Source organism: Pipra filicauda, unplaced genomic scaffold (assembly GCF_003945595.2).
Source record: "Pipra filicauda isolate LSUMZ 115617 unplaced genomic scaffold, ASM394559v2 scaffold33_size4404698_pilon, whole genome shotgun sequence".
In the NCBI taxonomy this organism is placed as follows: Eukaryota; Metazoa; Chordata; class Aves; order Passeriformes; family Pipridae; genus Pipra; species Pipra filicauda.
The window spans coordinates 2961901-2985760 of record NW_024104465.1 but is presented as its reverse complement, the minus strand read 5'-3'; the positions used below and the strand labels follow the sequence as shown (position 1 = coordinate 2985760).

Sequence of the window (23860 nt, the reverse complement as noted above, 5' to 3'; positions counted from 1 at the left end):
GGGGCCGCGGCGCGGGGGCCGCCGGGAGCGGGGCGCGATGCGGGCGGCGCTGCGGGCCCGGCTCGGGTGGGCGCGGCGGGCGCTGCGCGAGGCCGCGCCGGGCCGCGCCCCGGGGCCGCCGTGCTGGAGCTGCGGCACCGCGCTCGCCGGCACCGATGGCACCCCGCGCTTCTGCCCCGCCTGCCAGGCCCTGCAGCCGCCGGCCCCGCGGCCCGACCTCTTCCGTCTGATGGACTGGTGAGTGCGGGCGGGGCGGCCGCGGGCCCGGCCGGCCGCGGGGCTCACCCGCCTTGTGTCTCGCAGTGACCGCTCCTTCCGCATCGACGTGCGGCAGCTGCAGCGGCGGTTCCGGAGCCTGCAGCGCGCCGTCCACCCCGACCGCTTCGGCCAGAGGCCGCCGGTGAGCGCCGGGCCGGGCGGGGGTCCCGGGCGGGGGGGCCGGGCCGGGCGGGGCCCGCGGGGCTCGGTGATCGCCGGGGGAACCCGCCCTTCGCCTTCGGTCCCAGCGCTGAGCCCCTGCCTCTCTCCCGCTCGGGGAGTGCAGGGACTCGCCTGTATTTGTCTCCCGGCGCTTAGAAGAGACTCTGTCATGGATTTGCGGTGGAGGAGGATGATGAGGGGCCGCTGCGGCTCGTCAGGTCTTAGCTGAGTGCAGTGACGCTGTTCCCAGGTCCACAGAGCCCTCAGTGTCACACACGGACTGGTGTAGGGACGCTGGTTTTCCGCATGTAACAAAGTGTATTCTGCCACTTGTTATTAACTTCAAATTCTTTGTCATCCACTTGCAGAAAGAGCAGTATTACTCTGAGCAACACTCTTCCCTGATCAACAAGGCCTACCAGACCCTGCTGAACCCTCTGAGCCGGGGCCTCTATCTAGTAAGGTCTCCATTAGGTGTTATCAGTGTCCCTGTAACTAACCAGAGGGGCTGGGGGTGCTGTGAGGGACCGGACCTTCCACTCCATCCTTAACGTGCTGATTCACATTCCTCTGAAGCAAAGGATGACCAGGGACTGAAGGGAGACCAAAAACAAGCTTGTCCAAAAATTAATCAGCTTATCATCACATTTGCTGCTCACATTACACTTTTTTTTTCCCACGTCACATGTGTTTGGCCAGGGCTGCTCATATGGAATTTCAGTCTGGCAGCCTTTGTTATATTTTTTGACTTGCTGATTTTTATGGTCAGCCTGTGTATGGAGTTAATTTTCAGACTGATTCTGTTTATGCACCTTTCATGTAATACACGTTTATCAGATAAGAATCTGAGTGTGCCCCTCTAAAAAACTTAATAATTCCCGTTGAATTAGATGTAATAGTGCTTATTTTCAAATTTCCATTTTCTCTGCCAGCTGGAGCTGAGTGGAGTGGAGCCAGCACAAGAGACAGACTGTGATGCAGACTCGGCGTTCCTCATGGAAATCATGGAAATTAATGAGAAATTAGCAGAGTCCAAAAATGAGGATATCCTTGAAGAAATTGAAACTTTAATTAAAGGTAGGTTATTATTTGAGGGATTTGTACAGGACTAATTTATATCTTCTGTAACACAAGAGTCTTTTTGAAAGCTTCTGTCTGTTTTGGTGTGTTTCTTGTAGTGTCTCTTCAACTTGTGTAAGTCTGCAATCGATTCACTGTAGGTGCTTCTGCCCTGGTCCCCTTCCCCAGTATTGTCTTTACCTATTTATGCACCTAAACATCACATCTGGCTTGAGAACATCTGTATAATAGAACCTATTCTGATGGCAAAATAAGTATATATAGACTATAAAAAGGAATTTACTCAATCTTTGGCAGATCAGGGCAAGTCAGCTGTTCCAAAGAAAGAATCTCTCAAAATGAAGTTGAATAAAATGCTTGTCTGATGATATTAAATAATGTCATTTACACAGACATTGTATTTCTTTCACCTTCTTTAACTTACCAACCATTATATTAAGGGTTATTGTCCTTACACAAGCAACTTTCTTTTTATGTTGTCAGTGATACCAGAATATTTGGTTTACTGATATATTTAATTGTTGACAATAACAAAGTGTAGTGTGCCAAAAGCAATTAGAATAATTAGAATAAAAACTGAGTAGAGCAGGAGAAAATCAACTGTAGCAGGGTAAACTGATAGACCAAAAATAAGTTAGATTGCTGGGAAGTTACTGACCATTGACGGGCATTGGAATTCCTGTCTGTAAACCTCTTTAATTTGAAATTATAATTAAAACATTGACAGCAGTATTATGAAAAACTCTCTTAGCTCCCAAAGACTGAGACCAGTAATGAAATTTCCCACCGCAGGCAGTTGGAATGCAGTGGTATAAAATATACTAAGTATGTAACAAAAAGTGAACTAAATAATTTGTTTTGCAGTTAAACAGGAAGAACTGACCAGAGAGCTGACTGCAGCTTTCGAAAGAGGTACCTGTTTTTATGAAGTATTTAGCTCCCGTCAAATGCTCAAAACCCCACGTTCTCTCACTGGCAAATATTTCCTGAACTATAGAACAGAAATACTACATCAACAAGGGTTCTTTGTGTGGTATTTAGAATAAGAACTTCTAAACTGATCTTTCTGCTGATTCAGGAATTCAGGACCTCACATTAAAAACAAAATCCAGTACAAAAGTTCCATTTAATTAATTTTGCATCAAAATAATCACTTTAAGTGGGAATGCAGATGGTAAGAAATTGTGTCTTTCCCAGAATACTGTGAAGAACACACTCTTAATCAAACTTAGACCTATTCTGAGATTTTACACTGGAATTTGGGAGATGTTGTCCTGCAGCCTTGGAGCTGCAGCAGAGCAGTGGGTGCTGTTCGGGAACGATTCCATTACCATGGAAGCTGTGCAGCTGGAAAGAAAGTCCTGATGCCTGTTCAGCCTAAGGTTTTGGGGGTTTCCTGTGCAAAAACCAACATAACTTTATTCCACAACCAATGAACTGTTCTGAATCTGGGAAGAAGAAACCTTTGTATTTCTTTGCCAGGTCTCAGAAAGCTGCAGCTGTGAGGGGTGGGGTGTTGTAACTGTAAACATCAAACACAAAGTGGTGCTGGCTGGGCCTGCCTGTGAGGAGTTACAGCCCGTTATAATCTGTTACTCTGTGCTATGAGGAGGACTGTGTTGCATCTGTCCTTGTCAATAGGTAATAAAATATCTTTCCCCTCCAATTGTTTAATTGAGGAGAAATTGTTTCAATATCGGGTTTGGAATTGGCACTGTCCAGACTGAACCGCTACTCTTTTGCATTTTTCAGTTATGTCAGTTGGTCTAAATTGCACACATTTAAAACAAAAATGTTTGTCTTGCCCAGTGGCTACATCAGTACTGCAGCCACTTTACAGAAGTCATTAAAGGGTATTCGTTCACATTTCTTTTACAAATTTTATATTGTTACACGTGTCTTGGAACATCTGAGTTTTGCTCCCAAACCATCCCAGATTAAAATAATAGGCAATGGGGTTTTAATAGTGTCTGGGCCCTTGCAGCTCACAGCTCTTAGTAGTGAAACAGCTACTGTCATTGAAATCTTGAGAGTCATTTTGAAAATGCAAATCCAGCTCTCCCTCTGTTAAATGTTTATTTCATTTCAGATGATCTTCAAGAAGCTAAGAAGCTTCTAGGAAAAATGAAATATTTTGCAAACTTAGAGGATAAACTAAAGACCAAGAAGATCCCTTCCTGATGCTGCCTCCTTTGGGATTAATAGTTAATGTTATTTTCAATTAAACAGTTATCAAAATCAGACAAATGGTGTTTGTTTCCTGTGTTTCCATTAGAAGCTTTAATTCTGAGAGGAGGAAAATAAATGTAAAATGCAGTGCTTGCTGCAGCACTTCAGTAAGAGATGGCATTTGAAAATGCTTACAACCAGGAGAAGTTGTACTGGGTAAGGTGGGCCACTGTCCTGGCAGCTACAGGTATGGAAACAAGGGTCAGAAAGGCACACAAACATCGTATATAAGTGAGATTTTTTACTTACTGAAATATGGAGAATGTATTTTAAGTTGAGAAAGAGTCCTGGACAAAAATGCTAGAGATAAGCAGAAAGCTCATTCAGTATGTCCTGCAGGCTTTCTGTAGTCCCCTTGTGTGTGTTCTCTCACACCATCTTGAAAATTCTTATGAGGTAAAAAGTATTTAGTTCCTGTCATCTGTGCTTTCCATTACTGAATGCTTTTGGTATGTTGATCTCAGTCTGACGAGAACTGACCTTTAAAACTAGAAGAGGTTTTACCCTGTTGCATAGTTTAAAATGCTATGTTAAGATGCTAGGTTAGGGGAAAAAAATAAACCCAAATTCAAACCCCAGAAACTGTTTTATTAGGATACAAGTCTTTATTACAAATACTAGTAATTCAGAGAGGTGCTATACCATTGTTGTACAGTTACAGTAGTAGGACTGGGTAAAGAGTGAAAAATGGCAACTAAATACCCCCATTTCTACATAAACTGGAATATTTCAAATACCAGTTTTCAGCAGGTCAATTCTTGTTTGGGTTTTAACAAGAACTCAGTGTTTTACTCAGTGAACCATCTGGATGCGCCCGATGACCCGAACTGAAGATGGGGCTTTGAAATGCAAGAAGAGCCACTGAATTATCCACAGAAATCTGCCAGGGGCATTCACTGAACATCCTCCCTGGCATTTCTGCGTCCCTACAGCATCAGGTTACAGTTAAATGTCAAGTCTTCTATGGATAACATATAATATGTTGCTAATAGTATTTCAGCAATACATGTTTTAACAGCATTTCAGCAATATTAAGTTGCCTTTAGTTACACTTCCCCTAAATATACGGGAGAATTTAATAAGGCATTTGATCATGTATTACACTCCTAATTTAGTTCATAATTCTCACTGAAGTTCTGTTACAGCCATAAAATTATGAAGGACTTTTTAAAAATTCATCTTGAAGTTGTGTTCTTTCATAAAGCTCTGTCTCCTTTTTTCTGGTATTTCTTCCAAAATTAAGCTTGTGAAATTCCTTTTTGATTTCCAGAAAAGATTTGTTTTTTGTCTCAGGAATTACAAGGAAGATGAAAGCAGCAACAAAGGAGCACTCCAGTAAGAACACCAGAAAACAATACTGCTTCAGTCCATTCTGAAAATGAATTGATTGCAACATATTTCAAGTGTAACAGCAGGTTTGAGAAACAAGCAGCTTTTTATTTCCATTCACACCTAACAGTGCTGCTCAGATATTTTTAATAAAGTCATGCAATCTATCCTTTACATGTAACTTTTTAAAATTTTATTTTTTTTAGATAAAAGACTATCAAGTGCTGTGCAATAGACTGGGTAGTCTTTTATTTGAAAAAAATAAGATAAGCCATTTGAACACTAAACAATTCACAGTCTAGGGAAAAACTCAACATTTGCTTTTTAGCTGTCACATATTTTAAGATTATATGATTTACCTTTTTCTGGAATATTAACATTTTTCAGTGCTATAAATTAAAAAAAAACAACTGTCTTACTGAGAAACAGAGCTCAACCACAAAGAAAGAACAGGCAGACCCAAATACCCTGCTGCATGATGTTCCTGCAGGTTTTGTTCTCAAGAGCAAGTGCTAAAAGATACAAAACTGGACATGAAACCCTCTGTTGCCTTTCCTAATAATCTGATCACAAAACCCTGTCAGTTCAGTGAGCTCTCAGAGGTGGCCACCAGAGGTACTACCTTGATTTTACTCTGCCATAAAAGCACAAGGCACTGTTAAGAAATGTCTTATCTGAATCTCAATATCTGATTTTTTCTTTTTTTGATACTTTTTTCATTTTTTTAATCTGAACATGAGAATTACCCCCCATGCATTCCTTTTAATTTTCATTTATCATGTTTTATTGTTTCTGTGAGATCTAAAAAATATTTTAAGACTGAATGAATCTAGTCAAACTCATTTGAGGGGCAGTGTGCATCCTGTTCAAGTGTCACTGAGTAATATATACAAGTGCATATAATACAATATAAGCACTGGGATGGAACCTGGGAGCAGATGAAGTGGGCGGTGCAACCATCAGGAAATTGTGCTGTGCATACTTACCACTATAAAGGGAAAGAGCATTCCAATTGTGAAGAAACTAATCCAGCTAAGAGTCCCTCCAATCATGTAAGCAGCAGGACGTGAGGACTGTACAAATAACTCAGCTATCAGGGTGTTGGTTATGCCACCTGGGAATGGGTCAGAAAGAGAACTAAATTGTGCTAAATGTCCACCTGTGGTATGTCTAATACCAGAAAAAAATGAGTTGCTTTTGAACGTGCCACTAGCTGATCTATTATGATTCCTAACAGTGCACTTCTGAGGCTACTGCCCTGGCAGGAAGGAGCCAATAAAACAGCTGCATTTCAGCAACACTGCTCAGGGAGCAGGGCCCCATCTGAGGGGTCACAGCTTGTTTCTTGCTCTGTGAATAACTCCTGTGTTCTCAAGGCCAGAACTAAGCCCTCCCTCCCACATAGCTGCCCCAGAAGGGTGCATGGTAAGCCTCAGTTTTGGGCTACAGGATGGGCTCACTTGGGTTCCTTGGGCAGAGCACCAGCAGCTGCACCGTGAAGACGTCCTGCCTGGTGAGCACAGCAGCACTGCCAACACCCCCTTTCCCTCCCAAACCTTCCACCACTTGGACACACATTCCTGTGCAGTACCTGGTCCCAGCCCAAAGCTCAAGATGAAGGCAAATATACACATCATGCTCACGTAAGGCACCCAGGAGTATAGGTCCTGGAACAGAAAAGAATGAGAAGGTTTAGTTCAGATTCTGATAAGCCAGTTTTAAAGTTCAGCTTAACAGTTACATTTCCTTTTGTATGTTACTGAAAGTAAGACAGCAGTCACTCGTGACTGTTTACAGCTAATTCATTTAACAGTACTGCTTTGGAGAATTTAAATAGTGTTCATTCAATAATTTTTACTAAATTGTATCACAGAATCACATAATCATAGTTATGGTTTGGGTTGGAAGGGACCTTAAAGATCATCTAGTTCCCACCCCCCTGCCACGGGCAGGGACACCTCCCACTAGCCCAGGTTGCTCCAAGCCCCGTCCAACCTGGCCTTGAACACTTCCAGGGATGGGGCAGCCACAGCTTCTCTGGGCAACCTGTGCCAGGGCCTCACCCCCTCACAGGGCAGAATTTCTTCCTAATACCCAATCTAACCTACTCTCTTACAGTTTAAACCCATTCCCCCTTATCCTGTCACTTTTCACTCACTACAATCACATCATGTAATAGGAATGAGTCCTTTGCACCTGGTAAGTCAGAGACAAGGTTAGAACAGTGCACCAGAGGGTCATGAGGAGATAACCCCCGATGATGAGGTATCTTCTTCCCACGTAGTCTATCAGTAAACCCTGTGGATAAGACATAATCTTCTGTTAATATACTGATCTCATTTTTACCAATGTTCTTCAAGAAGCATCATTACTCTCTGTGCTGGGAGGTAGAACAAATTGCTCCTTACACAGGAGAGGGCTGTGAGGCATTCACAAGCTCCAGTGCCGAGTGTCACATACGGGATTTTCTCAGCTGAGATCCCAGCTGCTTCAAAAATGTAAGTTGCATAGAAATAAATCTACAACAGAAAAAAAAAAAAAACAATGAGACTTACCTGGTAGTTAAAACACTGACTGGAAACAAAGTCTAGTTCATACTAAGCACACAGTCCAATGTATTTTATATTGCGAGTTACTAATCCCACATAAGCACCAAAAGGAATGTGTTAAATTCATGTCTCTGTAAGTATATTGCTATCAGAGAAGCAAGTAAAATTATTCAACTTATAATGCTTCATATTCCTAAACCAGACACAAAGACATAAGCTGATCCACATTTATTTACTTTTTCAGAAGAATGTAAACACAACTATTGAGTCATTCTTTAAAGAAATTTGCATACCAGAAACACAGAAATGAGAAAAAAAAATTAAAAAAAAAAAGAGAAACACTGAAATAATGCACGGATATTCTTTCCCACTTATCCCATTTCTCTGAGCTTCTCTAAGCGGATCCTTTGTGTTAACAAATGGCTGAAAAACAGATGGGAATCAAATCATTCTTTAAGCTGTTAATTCATGTGAAATCTTACAGCATTTATCCCGCTGAGCTGTTGGCCCATGGTCATCACAATCACGGTGATGAGCTGCCATCTCACACCACGGTCGGTGAATAACTGCCAGGGCTTCTTGGGTTTCTCCCCATCTAAGGCAGAAGATTCCCGCTGGATGTCTTCCATCTCCCTTCGATACTCTGAAGAGCCATGAAATCGCTTCAAAGCTAAAAATAGAAAAAAAAACAACTTCCTTTATGTTTACCTATTAACCACAACTCCTGGAAAATCATCTCTTCCCACAGTGACCAGGCTTTTGCTAGGATAGGAAAACTTTGGTTTGTGACTTGTTTTTTCCTTGCTGGTTTTTCAACATTTTTTGCTGTGGTGGATTTGGAGGATTCTGTGGCGTTCCTTTATTTTTTTTTTTAAGAGGAATATCTGACCTTGAAATATTCACCAAGCAAAATATTTTATATCTCATCCCCAAACAGTCTTTCCATTAAAGGACAGTCTTACCAGTTTGAAGTGTTTTGCTTATATTCTAGGCAGAAATAAAACAAATCTCTTGTGATATTTAGTTTCTTCTTGCAGTATAAAGAAAATTGTGTAATTTCAGGATAAAAAAAATCACAACTAATCTGAATTTCTATCTTTCAAACTCTAGTAGTGTGTGGGCTTCATTTGCTCCTTTCTGCAGAACTCAAAGCTATGAAAGTACAGTTGTTTCTTGAGTAGGGTTTGAATAAAAGGAGAGCAATCATAGATCTCTCAAAGGTAAAGGGAAAAGTTTAAGCTGTCATAGTTCTCTCACATGATATAAAAAGGGAAAATAAAGGTATTTAAGAGGTAACTGTTCAGAAAACGGAGGATTTAGGAGTTTTCTGCTCAAATAACCAATGGAGCACCCTTTTTCAGTAAAAAGCTCTCCAATTTTTCAGCTACTTATGCCATCTCCTTTTTAGATTCTTTCCAACTATTTCTTACAGGAAAAGTACAACACTACCACTGAAGGGAAGAAAATATCTGATGTAATTAATACTTAATCTGTGACGTGACCTGAGAAATGAGCAATCCAGTGAGAGGTTCAGTAATTCACAGATGTTACTTTGTCCAAGAGAAAAAGTATGAAACCTTTAGAAATTTCATTAAGGAGTAACAAAACATGAAGTTACATTTGAAACAGGATAATAAAGTTTTGCTCACAATCCATTACAGGCTCCGGAGTTCCATAATCCCTTTTTCCACATAAGCTCACTGGGGGAAAAACATGGGCCAAAAAGCACTAGGTGATATAACTGTGCTGTGTAGATGAAGATAAAAGGAGAATCTGGAACCCAATATACTCATTGTACCCTTCTGAAGACACAGAAAGTATAGATGCTCTATATTACCTTTGGCACAGCTCAGCTCATCACCTCTGTCAATAAGAAGGTATCTGGGACTTTCAGGAAACCACGGCAGGAATAAAAGTTGGGCAAATGCTGGAAAACAGCTGCTGGATAGCAACAGAGGCCAGTACTTTTCTTCACCCAATAATTCCCTGTGTGAAAAAGAAGGTGTGGATAAAGAAGGTAAAGAAATATAATAATCAGCTACTGGTTACTATTAATGCAGTCTCTGCTCTTGGAACTTAAGATCCAGCTGGATGAAGGCCCAGCAACCTCCTCTGATTTCACCAAGGACAAAACCAGAGGTAGTGCTACGGCACAGAAATGATAAGTGCTTTGCTCCCATTTGTGAACATTCACTGTCTCCAGCAAGAAACTGGCAGAAAACATGAACTCAGCACAAGTGTACCTGTTTTATTGATGCTGTTCTGGCTGACTCATCTAAACTGAGACTACTTCCCTAAGGAGACAGTGCTGATGGCTGGCAGTTGTAGGAATAAGGTGACCAAAGCAGGGTTTTTTTCCTCCAGGGAGACCCTCTCTGTGAATTCTAATGCTACAATGGCACAAGGAATGTTTTGCAAGGAGCTGCAGGAAACTGGAATTCTTTACATGGGAGTAACACAAGACAGGGGAAAAAAAAGTATTTCTAACCTCAAACCAATTATTTGTCCTGTCAGAATCCCCCCAGTCAGAAAGATGGAAGTCCCCATGGCCAAGCCACCTCTTAGATGTTTTGGGGCAATCTCCCCAATATACAAAGGCTGCACACAGAACCCAATACCTGCAAGTAAATGGAAGAACATTTTCCTATCAATAGAAATTGCTTTGCAAAGAGTTACTAAACCAAAACATGAAGGAAATCAGACTTAGGTAATTTCCTATTAATTTATCTGCCTTCAGATTCCAAATTAGACTACAGAACATTTTTTGTCATAAGCACATATCATAAAACCTAAAGAATCAGCAGTAACAATAATTTATCATTCACCATAGTTTATTGAGAGTAGGAATAGGGAATCATTCACCTGAATTTATGCCAATCAAAAACCTTCCAGCAATCAGTAACTCAAACAATCCTGTAGGATAACTGAGCCCCATTAAAATGGAAGCTAGTATTGCTATAATATTATTCATCAAAAGAGCTCCTTTCCTAAAGAGGAGGAAAAAACAAAAAACAACAAGAATGAAACAAACAAAAAACACACCACCACAACCAAACCATTTGAAACAAACAAACAAAAAGAAAACAATAAAAAAAATAAAATTAAAAAAAAAAAAAAAAAAAAAAAAAAAAAACACTAAAAAAAATCAACCAGACATTAAGGAAATCTACAAAAATATGTTTCTTAAAAAGTTTTCCTTTCTGGTAATATGGGAAAAAATGGGCTTTATACTGAAGATATGTGCTATTTCCTGGAAACCCAAACATCTGATAAAATGCTTGTGTTTTTTAAAGTGTCTAAACATAATAATAAGGCATAAATATGACAGAATGCCTGACAAGATAGGAGCAGGGTTTGTTCATTTACACACATGAAGTGCAACAGATGAGGCAGCATGTCCTTACTGGCACAAAGGCTGCAAATGGGGGGGCACACCCATGTTTGCAAACATGTTCTCCTACTCAGATTTCAGTAAATGTTATGGGAAGACTAAACTGGGAGGTTATATAATTCAGGCCTCATCCTTTAAAGTCACATTGGAATAAACTGTAAAACTCTGCTAGAAAACTGTTTTGAAGTGAAAAACATGTATAGGTACTCAAGGTGCTCTTTTCTCCCGCTCTTTTTCTGTTTATTTTCTTTGTATTCCCGTAAGAAGGTGGGAAAAGCAAACATGCTGCTATATGCCTGCTGCTGCACTGACCTGCCCAGGCGAATTGCCATGCTGCCTCCCATCAGGGCTCCACACAGGCCTCCAAGGGAAAAGATAGAAGCAATGACAGACCACAGAAAAGTCAGCAAATCTGGATTTAGTTCCTTGTGATAACGACTGGTCCAGGTTTCGTTTAAGAACTTGTGTATATGCTGCAGTAGAAAAGAACGATGAATGTGTAGCATTATGTGCAAGCCCTACAGCACCCCGCAAATAGCTTGCACCCCAATCCTGAAAACCAATTCTGGGAGCCAACAGAAGGTATCATCTTATTTGTATTATATTAAAAACACCAGTGTTTAGCAGAATCTTCCTTGACTGCAACACCGTTTCCTACTCCTCACACACATCAAAGGCCACTGAGCAGCTCTGCTTTGTGCCCTGGCTCGGGTTGGCTGTGCTGCACCACAGGAGAAACACCACCCTGCACGAGGGAAGGGACGGTGGATGATTGGTCCTACTGATTTTAGGAACATCTCAGAGCACAGAGGCCTTACAATCTAAAACATTGTACAGCCAGGAGACTCATTCTGACACTTGATCTAAATCTTCCTGCCTTTGTGTAATCCAACAAGTCATAATAAAATCCCTTTTGCAACTCTAATAATACTCCACTTTTCTTAAGAGTGTTCATGTGTCAGAACTTTGAAACTGTTATTCTAAATGCTTGGTCTCCCAAAATCTGTGTTTAGAAACTCCTGAACTGACATGTATCTGTAATAAGAGACTCCTGTTCTTTGCCAGCAAACGAAGACTTTACAGAAGGACAAAGTTCCTGGACTGTCCCTCTGTTTCCAGCATATTACATGTTCTTTCACAAACAGCTTCTTTTAAGCTTTGTAAAAAGCATACAGTGTTATAGCAAATTCAGTCTTCACAGTGTCACAAGCAAATCAATCAGCTGATGGTAGAAAATTATATCCACTGCTTTCACAAGACCATTTGCTCAGATCCTCTTGAATCATCCACAAAATAGGCAAAATCCTTGAGGCCCTGGCAAAGAATCACATGTAACAAGTAGATGAAAATATACCTACAAGTTACTCAGCCACTACAGATGCAACTTTTTGACTCCCTAAGATGATCTTTTTCAGTAAGCTGCCTTACAATGGACAACTATCTTTTTCCCCTTCTATCCAGTGACAAGAGGTGTGGGAATGGTTCCAAGCTGTGTCAGGGGAGGCTTAAACTTGATATTAGGAGAAACAGTGATGACATCCTACAGAAACACTGGAACAGTCTTCCTAGAGAAGTGGTCAATGCCCCAAGAGCATTTGGACAATGCCCTTAGTAACACCCTTTAACTTTTGGTCAGCCCTGAAGTGGTCAGGCAGTTGGACTAGGCTGTCATCGTAGGTCCCTTCCAACTGAAAATGTTCTGTTCTATTCTATTCTTAATGTTCTGGGCTATTTTAGTCAAAGGCGTAACTGAAAAAGATATTTATTCAGTTAATCCTTCTAAAACATACTTAGCAGAGGTATTTATGCGGCCTATTTGGCACCTTTATCTGCCACAGAATACCTCTGACAGGAGGTACTCACAAAGAAATCCACATGAAACCCTTTGGGAAATCAACAAGTATCCTTCACATGAGAGGAAGCCTGTGTTGGTTCCCACTGCGATCGCAGCAGAAGCACATTTGGCCTCTTGGCTGAGCTAGAGAGGAAACAGCCCTGTGATCAAGAGATGAGCTTTTACCTGTGTGGGTGCATTGATAATGGAGACATTATACCCATACTGAAAGGTCCCTCCAATTCCAACAGCACAAACAGCCAGGAACAACGTCCAGCTGGGGAGCTAGAGAACAAAAGAAAGTGTGATGGGTATGAAAAAAGAGAGGTCCTTGAACACACAGGCATGTAATATCTAGGAGAAAATCGTGGTGAAATACATCATGTTTTTACTTTGGAACAGTGAAAATATTTGTTTAGAAAACTGCATGGACTCCCAAATACCTCCAGCAGGAGAAGCATTTCACACTGACTTCAGCCTTGATCATTAACAGCCTTTAGAGTTGCCACAATCACAAGTCTCCAGATTAAATCTAGGCAACATAACCACTGCAGGTTTTATTGGGAACTGAGGAAATGCTTTTTGCATGAGCCACACATCTCATGGTGTCTGTTTTTAATGAAAGAATGCAAGGACTGTTTATGTTTGGTGTTAGAGGCACAATGATTCAGTATAAGAATTAACCAAATCCCCATTTCTTTGACACACGTTTCGACCAAGATGTGAGAAATAACAATATTTTATTTCCCACTGCAAGTCCCTAAAATGATTACTCAGTGTCTGCAAATTGGCAGTTGCTAAGCCTTAGTATCTTAAATTACAACATATTGTTCACTGATAATAGTATTCAATCTGAAGTATATTGGCATGTATTTTTTAATTTTTCAATACTGATTACCTAGTTATATTCCTAAATCAGTATTTATAAATTAAAATTAATAGAGTCACAGATTCATCAGTTTTAAGGTAAATACAAATTGCTGTTATGATACGTTTAAATCTCAAAAGTCTAATTGGTCATAAAACATTATACTTTGGATGCGTCCTCTGGGTCAGAGATCTCCAGATCTCTGTACAGCGTTTGGTTATCTCATGTGGTGCTTTCTGACTCTACTTTTTACTGAATATGATCATACTAAAAATAACATCCAGTTCAAATGTCTAGCAACCCTTTCATTTAAAATTAGGTCCTAATTTCATCTCATAGTATCTTATTGTCTAACTTCAGCTGGACACAACGTCATCTCCTATACTAAAGGCACTTCAGTGATCAAATTTCCCCTTCCTTCATTTTTATAAATTTGAACTCCCTGAATTTTTCATTGTAAGGTATGTAGACTAACTCTTCATCATTCTCATTCTTGGTCCAGTTCCCAGAAATGCTGAGTTATTCCAGATACTATAGTGTATTCTGAAAGAGCTGTGTCTTTCCTAAAGATAATTCACCAAAACTTCCTTGCTTCAGGACTAAAACTCAGAAGTTGAAACTGATCTTAATAAAGTAAAATTTTCTTACAGTTTCCAACAGTAAAAAGTGTTTCTCAAAATTACAAGCAAAGCAATGAATCGAGAGTAATAAATAAGGGCTGCAGTGAGTATGGTAGAAAAAATAAAACTAGAGGAGGTAAATACTGGCACTGCACGCTCAGACTTTTCCGTTAACCAAGTACTGTAAATGTATTTTGTGTGTCTCATGGGTACAAGAAAAGACAGAAAATAAACAAACAACCCAAAATCATTAATATACATCACATAAGTTTTGATATGACAGATCTTTTGTTCTTCCTGCCCAAAATCAGCCAGCTCATTACACTGACATGTTGTCTCACATTAGAGTTTGGACCCTGATTTCTTGGAGAGAGCACAGACAACAGCCTCATCTGTTCTGTAAGCTACTGAACTCCTGACCATTTATAGGCACTTTCACCTCATCTCAGAAATACAACACAAACAAAATTCAATTTACATTCAACGTAAAACACGAGAATCGGAAAACGTGCTTTTATAGCTTCCATTGTATAACACAGCTAGGTGTCCAAGGAAAGCACAGAACTTTATAAGCCTAATCCCTAATGCTTTTCTATTAAAAGCTAACATGAAACATCAGCGCATTTCACATTTGTGCATCACTGCTAGAACTACCGACTCCCTGCAGGATCCACATTCTGAGGCCAGGACAGTTCTGCTTACCTTGCTGGGCGAGCTAGACCCTCTGAGCAGCAGCTGGTGCTCCATTCTGAGCGGGGGCTGAATTGGATTTCCTTTGCAAAATTTAGTAAGACTACATTACAGGAATAAAAGGTGCCAGAGAAATCAGGTTACTATTATATTAGGACATAGCTAGGTTTTGTTTGTTTGGGGGTTTTGGGGGGTTTTTGGTTGGCTTTTGGTTGTGTTGTTATTATTTTTGTTTTGTTGTATAGTTTTGGGGGTTTTTTTTGCTATCGGGACACTCCTCCACGGTGCAGAACTTTTCTGTGACAGGAACGTCCAACTTTGCTAAAGCCTCACAGCAGCCAGGGAGAGCTTTCCCACCTCTAACACCGCTGCACACGCACTGTCCCCCTCCAACTCCGCGCAGAACCCGCAGCCTCCCGCCACCAGAGACAAGAACGAGCGCTTACCGTGTGCCTCGGGGCCATCCTTCGCTCTCGCCGCCTCCCCGACAGCGCCTGAGCTCCTCAGCTGACCAGGATTTGGCTGCGGGGCCGCGCCCGCCCCGCCGCGGGGATTAGGCCGGGCCGCGGACAAGAGCGGGGCTGTCTCGGAGCTCCTCGGGGAGGGGGGGGTTGGGTCTCCACCGTCGTGGCAGGGGACCCACGGCCACGACAGGGCCCCCACGGCCACAGCGGGGACCCCGCGGCCCGCATGGCCACGGCCGGGACTGCGCCCCCCGGACTGCAGCTCCCACAGCGCCCGCAGCCTCCGCAGCGCCCGGGACTACAACTCCCACAGCGCCCGGGACTACAACTCCCACAGCGCCCGGGACTACGACTCCCACAGCGCCCGGGACTACGACTCCCACAGCGCCCGGGACTACGACTCCCACAGCGCCCGGGACTACGACTCCCACAGCGCCCGGGACTACGACTCCCACAGCGCCCGGGACTACAACTCCCACAGCGCCCGGGACTACGACTCCCACAGTGCTCGCGGATCCTTCTCCGATCGCGGCGAAAGGCCTGGAAAGGACGCGGGCTCTGGTGGCGGCTCCAGCTGCGGGCCCGGCCCGGGCCGGGTGAGCGCTGCGGGCGGGGGCGGTTCGGCGCGGGAGCGCCTCGGGCCGGTCCGGAGGGTCCCGCGGCGCGGCCCGTGGCGTTGACATGCGTTTTCTCCCCCGCAGCAGGAAATGGCAGCGCTCGGCAGATCCTTCCAGGGCATCCCGGCCGGCCCGGCCGTGGAGCTCCCCCCGGCTCCGGCCGCTGCCCCGGACCGCCACGGGCCGCAGCCCGGAGCCGGCGGCCACGGCCGCCTCCAGCCACCCGGGATGGTCATGGCAGGGATCGGAAACGACGGCGCCGACGGATCCTCCGGCCTCTGTCTGCAGAGCGGCTTCGACCTGGCCTCCCTGGCCGCGCTCGGGAGCCACAACGAGGGGCTGACGGCGGCCCCGGTGGGATCCTTCACCAAGAGCCGCAGCCAGTGAGTGCCAAACCCTTTCCCTCAGGGCCGAGGCCGGAGGGCCGGCAGTGTCAAACAGCGGTGCTTTGCGAGGCGGGGTGGAATTTGTTTCCTTCTAGCAGTATTTCACTGGTAGGCGATTAGAATTGTATTGCGCTTGTCTTAAGGCCCTGAAGCTGGCTAGTGCAGGATGAAGGAGCCTTCTAAAAGGCAAGAAAGGTGATCGACTGTACCAGCATATTCACATGCTTTTAAACTCATGTGGTTTTTTATTTATTTATTTTTAAACTTGTTCTTTCTCATATGTGAGCCCAAAACCCTTAAATTATTCTATAAAATGTTGTGTTGTAGTCACATTTGAGTATGTCCCTGTGATACATTGTACTAACAGATTCAAGTTGGATCATGTGTTGCTTCTTGAAGCAGTTGAATTTTAGCAAAAATGGATCTTGCCCCTCGTGGAAAAAAAAAAGTAACGTAAAGAACGAGAAATTAGCATGGAATTCTGCTCCGAGAACTGAGCAGTTACAGCTGCTTTTGACTTCCTTTGGAACAAAGTGGCCTTTATTGTCCAAAGTTTCCATTCCCTTTATGGCTGGTAATGTACTGCAACTGTTGCTCTTAGTTGCAAGTAAAATTTTAAAAGGGAGGAAGATATTGTTTGACAATGTCAGTGTCACTGGAAGATATGATTAGAAGCTAAATAACTATTTGTTTTTCTTTTGCAGTGTCTCTGTGCGCTATGGAAAGAAGCATAAGCTAGAAGAAGAGGCAGAAGGGTAAATTAATTTGTCTTTTATAGCCTGAAAAATCTTAATTTGCTTTTTGTTTTCTAAAACATCTGAGCACATCTCATCTACAATGCAAACAGGAAGGGAACTTCTATCATAGTTTCCATTTGGAACTCTTCTCCTGAACTGCACATGAACCTGAATCCATTTACCTAATCAGTTGTGTAGCACTGATTTTCTTGCATGGGTGCTCATGTTTCACTGAGAGCAACACGGTTTATTTTCTTTGTTGAGGTTGTGCTGCTGTAGTGTGTCAAAGCTGTTGAAATGCACATGACTTTCTGTAGGATTTCTTCTTTGACAGTTGTAAACTTACTTTGTTTCCTAGTTGTCCTGTGCGGAAGAAGAGGCTGACAGGAGCCAAAAATTGCCCTTTGAATCCCAACACTGAAGAATGGATTCTCTGTGCAGGTCAGCAGGCAGCTGGGGAGGTAGCAAGTCAGTGTGGTGGCAGCGGTCCTGAAACTGCCATGTTAGAAATTCCCTGTGAAGAAATGGATCAGACAATGGGGGAACAGCAATGCGAGGTTGCTCGCAGGAAACTTCAGGAAATTGAGGACAGGTAAATGCAGGGATTGAGTAGACTGGCTTTGCTGAGCTTTCCCTTTTCTGGTGGGAATTCAGGGGTAAATCTAGCACTTAGCAGTGTGATAACACTGCTGTGACTCTGAGGTGAACCTTCTGTTCAACTGATTTCTTTTTAAGCTACATATGGTCCTATGAGTCTTGGGGCTGATACTGTGATTTGAAATCAAGGGTGCTAGAGCAGAATATGCTGACTAAATAACCCCTGTTCACAGTCATTATGCAGCATCAATATATTATAATGGGGTGTAATGCTCTTCTGTGAGTATCCAGAGCTCAAATTTTAACCAGTTATCTGGTCAGACTTGAGCTCAGCTTTTTTTCAACCAACTGCAGCTTATTCTGTGATTAATACTTAAGGTAGATCTGAATTTGTCAGTGTAGAGAGTAGCATGAACCAGAGAGGTCTCTCTGCACATATGCAGTAAGGCTGAGGTTCACCTTGCTGATGGTGTGATGTGGGGTGATGGGGTGGCTATAGAGAGACTACTGCGGTCATTTAATAAATGTACTGTGTGTTCTGGCCCTCAAAAGATTTCTGGGAATGGCATATGTGTGTATCAGTTGATTGCAGCTGAACTAGTACTCTGGAATATCCAAAATGACCACTGCTAATGATTAGAAAAGCCAAAAGTTATAGAAATTTTAAAAGAAGATTTTTCTTTTTTAGATTATTACTCCATAGATGATGTGTGAGGGGAAACGAGGTACTGTTAGAACAGGTTTTTTTCATGGGTAAATCAGAGTAGTGATGTATGTCTTTATTATCTGCCCATGTCTGCTTTGGACATCTCAGAGGGTTGTTCCCCATCCTTCCCAGCTACTCTGCTAAATTTGCTATAAAAGGTTTACCAGAACCAAAGAGGATGCCTCCATTTTTTTCTGAATGCTTCAACGTTTTGTACTGATTTAATCTCAGAAACTGGCACAAGGCTGTGAAAAGTAAAGCACTGTATTCAGTACCTCTGCAATAATTCTCAAAGTTCAGACATGGGGAATTGAGCAGGTGAAGCTACTGCATAGCTGAGACTCACTCATGTAACGTGACCGAATCGTACAGTTTCCCCTGAAGGGAATTTATTTATTTTCTCTCAGTGTATGTTTGCACTGACACTGCTGAGGTAACACAGGGATAACAAAGCCAGCTCAGGTACCAGAAGTGGCATAGCTGCTCGAGTGGCTTCTGTGGTAACAGTTATTCTCAGGGTATTTTGGCCCAAGAGAGACTCACGTTAACACAGCCCCGCTGCTTCTGGTACCCAGCCTAGGTCAGAGATCTGCCCAGTGCAGTGCACGTAGATGTGACTGTAGTCTGCAGTGGATGTGCCTGATAACAGTATGCTCAATAGTGTTTATCTCCCTCTTCCCCCTCCGTTCCTAGGATAATTGATGAAGATGAGGAAGTTCATGCTGATGGAAATGTTAGCAATCTGCCCACTCTTATCCTGTCAGATACCCTTAAAAAAGGGATGAAGAGGGATTTTGGTGAAGTCCTGACAAAGAAAATAATAGAGTCTATGTAAGTTCTGGAGGAAATAATGGTGCTATGTAGCTAACACATGCAAATGAAAAGAGAGACCCCGTCTCATATTTGTGGAGATGTCCTTAATTTACTGCATGATGCAGCCAACATTGTATAACAGACCATTCATCTGTCAAAAGTAGGAAAAACTGTCCTAATGTAAAAGAGAAATAAGTATAACTGTAGTGGTCACCAAGTGTCTGTTTTGTACTCCTCATTACTACAGAGAGAAATTTGTTGATTAAACCATTATAAGCTTTAGTTTTATGTATATGAATTTTCAAAATGAGAAAATCCTGAAGTGTGACCAACAGTCATCAAGTTTTGTGCTAAAGAAAAGAGAGAAAATACAGGGTTAGAACTAGAAGTAATGGAACTAGTTAAGGAAGAGGAAACTTAATGGGGGAGGGGGAAAAGGCATATGGCTTCTGGAATATAGTTCCAGGCTAGCTCAAAGGATGAAGATACTCTCTGGTCTTCTGCATTTAATAGCTGTGCTTGGAGAACTTTAATTTAACTGAAACTCCATCCCCTTCTAGGAGCCGTCCTTCTATGGAGCTGGTGCTTTGGAAACCTCTTCCTGAAACTCTGACAGATAAACTGAAGTCTGTTTCTGTTAAGAACTTCAAGCAGCAGAGTACAGAAGGGTGTCAAGCTAAGCAGCCAACACCAAGAGCTCCTTTTGACCCACAGACTGAAACGTTCCCTGCATCACAACAGACTGCCATGTCTCCAGATCCGTATGCTAGTTTGGGAATATCTGGGTGTGCAGAAGAAGAAATGGAGTTGTAGATGCCAGATTTTAGATTGGAAGTGGTGAGCTTCTGATGCTTTTTGTTGGTGTTTTTTTATTCTTTCTGGTTTGATGTGTGAATCTGAAGTTATATTATTTGTTTTTTGTTTTCTTATTAACAATCGTAAGGACATGGTTTGGCCAGGAAACACCCCAAGATTTCTGTACTCCAGTCTGTTAAATATTGTTATTTTTACTGAAAAGGTAATCCAGAGGCCTTTGGAACAAGGAAGTAGCTTTCCATCTTGCTTAATGGTGAAATATTCTCTTAATTGCCCTTGGTAAAGTATAAAATCTAAATATTGAATGTAACTGTGGCTTAAGCCGTGTCTTTCACTTACTGAGCCATTAAGATTTTGGTGCACATACTATGCTTGGCCAGTTGGTTTAATTTGAATTACAAAAGGGTATGTAAAGGAAGAAATACTTTTGAATCTAGTCACAGATAAAAAAGCAATCCCTATAGTAATACAGCTTTTCACACTATTTCATCTGTGGCTGGTTTGGACTTGATGTAAACTCAAATGTAGAAATTATACATCCTGTGGGGTGGTAGGGATGGAATGTTACAGCAAAAGTCTTTGTAGAAAGTAAAGCCAGCTTCTAACTTGCAGGATACCTGCTAACTTCAGTCATCTTCGGTGCATTGGCTTCTAAATTGTGTTTCTGGGGTTTTATGTCCCCCTCCCCAAATGATGCAAAGTCAGGATAAAAATGGTTCTGAGCCAAGAGATTCACATTTTACATTGTGCTGAGATTCTTTGTATGCATCAAGTCGAAAAGTCCATTGAAGACACTGTTAACTTATAATTAAATAAATGGCATCCTTTAATTTGGATAAACGTGGTAAGTAAATCAGATGACAGGGAGCTGCTTTCTGGCATAAAGAGGGTCAAATGCTTATTATTGTCTGTAGCCAAGTCCCAGCCTTTGAGACTGCTGGCATTAGTGGTGAGGTGAAGAAGATGCTTGTCTTTTTCCCAAGAGAATCTAAACTTAAAATTTAAGCCAGAACATGTGCCATTTAACACAGTGTCACATTGTTTATACAGACGTATGCCAAAAGAATTTTGTACCCTGCTTAGGATGCCAAGGAAAGGAATCCACAATGAGCCATTGTACCTTTTCCCAATGCACAGCAGTTCCATTTTGCTTGAAACCCTTAAACAAGGCAGAGAATCTTACCTTCTGTTCCCTAGTCCTTCAGCTTTCTCAGAGATACCTGAATTGGGGCTTCACATAAGAAATTCCTTTCCAAGTAATAGGTTCAGTTCAAAGTCCTACAGCCAGTCTAGTTTTGACATCTTGCTAACATAAAGGCACAAGTATACAGTAATGCAGCTGCTCACATAAGAAAAGCTACTCTTCCATTGCACAGCTGGTTGATAATCTTTGTGATGATATTCTTTACTGTTAACACATAGCTGATAGTTTAAAATCAAGCTTCTCTTTTTGCATAAATCCTTTGTTTCCTTTTGGTTGTTCAAAAGATAACCCTATTTGTTAAAGTCCTGTTTCTTTCAGCTTTTGTTGAAGGTTGGTTGAAATTTTCTGTCTCTCAATAAAACCTTTCAGAGCTTCACTAAAAACATTTCAACATTTGAATAGTATTACTCTGGAAACCAGTACCATTCTGAGGGTTTATTACGTAGGCTGCACACGTTCTCCAATCTTGCTATGTCTAATTTCATTTCAGGGTCTGCTATAAATCTCTTGCATGAACTGTGTACAATTCCCCATGTATTATTAAGCTGTGCTTAAAATCTACAGCCTTTGATGTGCTCCACTGCTTGAGTATAAAGTAAAGCGATGCAGTTTGGAGAAGGCTGTAGTCACTGCAGGTAGAAAATGTGATGCCTCCAACTAATTAACTGGTTTTCAGCTTGCAGGATTATAGTGAAAGTTCAAGGTTGGAAGTATTTTAGCTGAAAGCTCTGCATCCTAAATAAACTGAGAAGAAAGGATAAAAATTTCAAAAATTTGATGCAACCATCTCAGCAACACTGAAATTGCAACAGAGGAGTAAAAAAACTTTAAGAAGCCTAAATACATCAAATCTAGATGCAGTTGTTTTCCTTTTAAAAGTGACAAATTGCATATCAGATTTGCAGAATAAGAAAGTTTTGTAGATGCCTTTTAAGCATACTTTTTTCTTGTTAGGTTTGTACCAAAGGTTGACTTTCAGAGATGTCTTTCCTTCTAATTGTTTGATGCCAATAGGGCTTCACTGACCCATTATTCTGCCATCTGAAACAAGAATATAGTGGTGGACTATTGACAAAGACCATGAGATGGGGAAAAAACTCTCCAAGAATTTTGCTTTGATAGAAAACATTTACTTTCATTTTTTAATAATTCACTCCTGCCCTTGTGATAGGAGACAGTGGGGTTGAATTGCTTAAATTGATGGGGGAGGAGAAGGTGAGCTACAGTGGGAACTGAGTGTCAGGAGGACCGAGCAAGATCCTTGCCATAGCGATCACTTGGAGAGGGTATGGGAGATCAAGCTCTGGGCATTTTCAGGCTTCTCTATTTGTGAGTTTTGTTGTTGTTGGCTTCCTTAAAAGACTTTTATTAATGCTGTTCACAAGCTGGATGGCAAATGTGATGCAGTATTAGAAAAAAACTTATTTTGAAATATGGAAGATCCGATTCTGGTCTGTCTTCTCTTGGGACCAAATCACCCTTTGTATGTCAGTTTTCAATAAATTTTCTAAAATATTTTTTAGATGACTGTGTTTCATTCCCAATAAAAGTGAAAACCTTGGGAGCCTCTGACAAAGCAAAAGGGGGGTATCAAGGGACAGAACTTATTTTGGCACAGGCTTGGAACTGGGCTTGTAATTATTCCAAGGGCCTATGTCTTGCAGCAGTCAGCTAGAGCAGATGTGTGGCTTCTGTCATGGATCATTTATTTAATCAAATGCAGATGTAACCCATGTGAACCACTGGGTCTGGATCCTTGCTTGTGAGGCAAGTAGGACTCCAGAAGTCCGAGCAATCAGAAAGCAGTCACCCAAAGGAAGCATGCTGCAAGGTGAGAGCTCCTGCTCCCTGCATGTGTTACCCTTCCCTTGCTACCCCAGCTTTGCCTGGGTTCAGTTTAATTTGGCATCTCTCAGCTACAGGAAGATCTCAGATTAAAGATCCTTGGCTGAGAGTTTAGATTCTCACACTTTCATCTGTGGAAGTTCCATGTACTACATAAATACATATATTAAAAAAAAAAAACCTTATCCTGCCTCGGTAGCACTTAAGTGGACTTGATTCTAGTAAAAAATAAATACTAGTGCTTATAGAAGTTCTGAATGCTTTTAGGCTTCTAGATGCCCAACAAGAACTAGTTGTGTGTTTTCAGTGGAAGAGATCTCAAAAAATATTAAGTTTGTCTTGAACCCAGTGCTCCCAGTAAGTCAGGATAAAGCATGCCAGGATAGAGCTGTAAAGCTGAAAAAGGGGAAGCAAAACAGCGTAAATACTGTGTCCCTGAGCATTTTTGCAGGGTTTGGATGTTAAACGGCCCTTCCAAGCGCGATGGAAATGTGACGGTCACACAGTTTTCCTTGAATTCCTTGAGCCGTTGAAAATCGGTTCCTCGTGGAGCCACGAGGGGCTGAACGCCGCGGGACGGGCGGGGCTGGGGCTGCGCTCCCGCTGGTCCCGCCCCAGGGCGGGCCTCGGGATCCGGCACCGGGAACAGGCCCCGCTGGGAATTG

The 23860-nt window shown here is 42.1% G+C and overlaps 3 protein-coding genes across 6 annotated transcripts; 2 read left to right on the top strand and 1 right to left on the bottom strand.

The window, feature by feature from the left end:
• The first annotated feature begins 28 nt into the window (after nt 1-28).
• Nucleotides 29-3747, top strand: HSCB (HscB mitochondrial iron-sulfur cluster cochaperone). The gene is made up of 6 exons (XM_027714108.1): nt 29-237; nt 304-400; nt 789-878; nt 1353-1497; nt 2365-2412; nt 3590-3747. The coding sequence occupies exons 1-6, from the start codon at nt 38-40 to the stop codon at nt 3679-3681; spliced, it is 672 nt and encodes a 223-aa protein (XP_027569909.1). The 5' UTR covers nt 29-37; the 3' UTR covers nt 3682-3747.
• Nucleotides 3748-4296: 549 nt separating this feature from the next.
• Nucleotides 4297-15563, bottom strand: LOC113984238 (solute carrier family 2, facilitated glucose transporter member 11-like). 4 transcript variants are annotated; one of them, XM_027714104.2, is made up of 12 exons: nt 15457-15563; nt 13019-13117; nt 11311-11471; nt 10470-10594; nt 10096-10225; nt 9445-9593; nt 8090-8277; nt 7467-7577; nt 7255-7356; nt 6650-6725; nt 6045-6172; nt 4297-5101 (listed from the first exon to the last, which is right to left on the bottom strand). In XM_027714104.2, the coding sequence occupies exons 1-12, from the start codon at nt 15472-15474 to the stop codon at nt 4883-4885; spliced, it is 1506 nt and encodes a 501-aa protein (XP_027569905.1). In that variant the 5' UTR covers nt 15475-15563; the 3' UTR covers nt 4297-4882. The 4 variants fall into 4 exon arrangements, with proteins under 4 accessions (XP_027569905.1, XP_027569903.1, XP_027569906.1 ...); XM_027714102.2 differs by having other exon boundaries at nt 15023-15540; XM_027714105.1 differs by lacking the exon at nt 13019-13117.
• Nucleotides 15564-15654: 91 nt separating this feature from the next.
• CCDC117 (coiled-coil domain containing 117) lies at nt 15655-22872 on the top strand. The gene is made up of 6 exons (XM_027714107.2): nt 15655-16070; nt 16176-16474; nt 17182-17232; nt 17573-17806; nt 19211-19348; nt 19891-22872. The coding sequence occupies exons 2-6, from the start codon at nt 16182-16184 to the stop codon at nt 20141-20143; spliced, it is 969 nt and encodes a 322-aa protein (XP_027569908.1). The 5' UTR covers nt 15655-16070; nt 16176-16181; the 3' UTR covers nt 20144-22872.
• The last annotated feature ends 988 nt before the right edge of the window (nt 22873-23860 follow it).

Excerpts from the sequence above, each read along its gene's own strand:
- HSCB (XM_027714108.1), top strand. The coding sequence starts at position 38 with ATGCGGGCGGCGCTGCGGGCCCGGCTCGGGTGGGCGCGGCGGGCGCTG. Across the intron at positions 238-303 it reads CTCTTCCGTCTGATGGACTG|TGACCGCTCCTTCCGCATCG; the intron begins GTGAGTGCGGGC and ends TGTGTCTCGCAG. Across the intron at positions 401-788 it reads GCTTCGGCCAGAGGCCGCCG|AAAGAGCAGTATTACTCTGA; the intron begins GTGAGCGCCGGG and ends ATCCACTTGCAG.
- LOC113984238 (XM_027714102.2), bottom strand. The coding sequence starts at position 15,067 with ATGGAGCACCAGCTGCTGCTCAGAGGGTCTAGCTCGCCCAGCAAG. Across the intron at positions 11,472-13,018 it reads TTATCAATGCACCCACACAG|CATATACACAAGTTCTTAAA; the intron begins GTAAAAGCTCAT and ends TTTCTACTGCAG. Across the intron at positions 5,102-6,044 it reads TGCTCTTTCCCTTTATAGTG|AATGGACTGAAGCAGTATTG; the intron begins GTAAGTATGCAC and ends ATTCATTTTCAG.
- CCDC117 (XM_027714107.2), top strand. The coding sequence starts at position 16,182 with ATGGCAGCGCTCGGCAGATCCTTCCAGGGCATCCCGGCCGGCCCGGCC. Across the intron at positions 16,475-17,181 it reads TTCACCAAGAGCCGCAGCCA|TGTCTCTGTGCGCTATGGAA; the intron begins GTGAGTGCCAAA and ends TTTCTTTTGCAG. Across the intron at positions 17,233-17,572 it reads CTAGAAGAAGAGGCAGAAGG|TTGTCCTGTGCGGAAGAAGA; the intron begins GTAAATTAATTT and ends TTTGTTTCCTAG.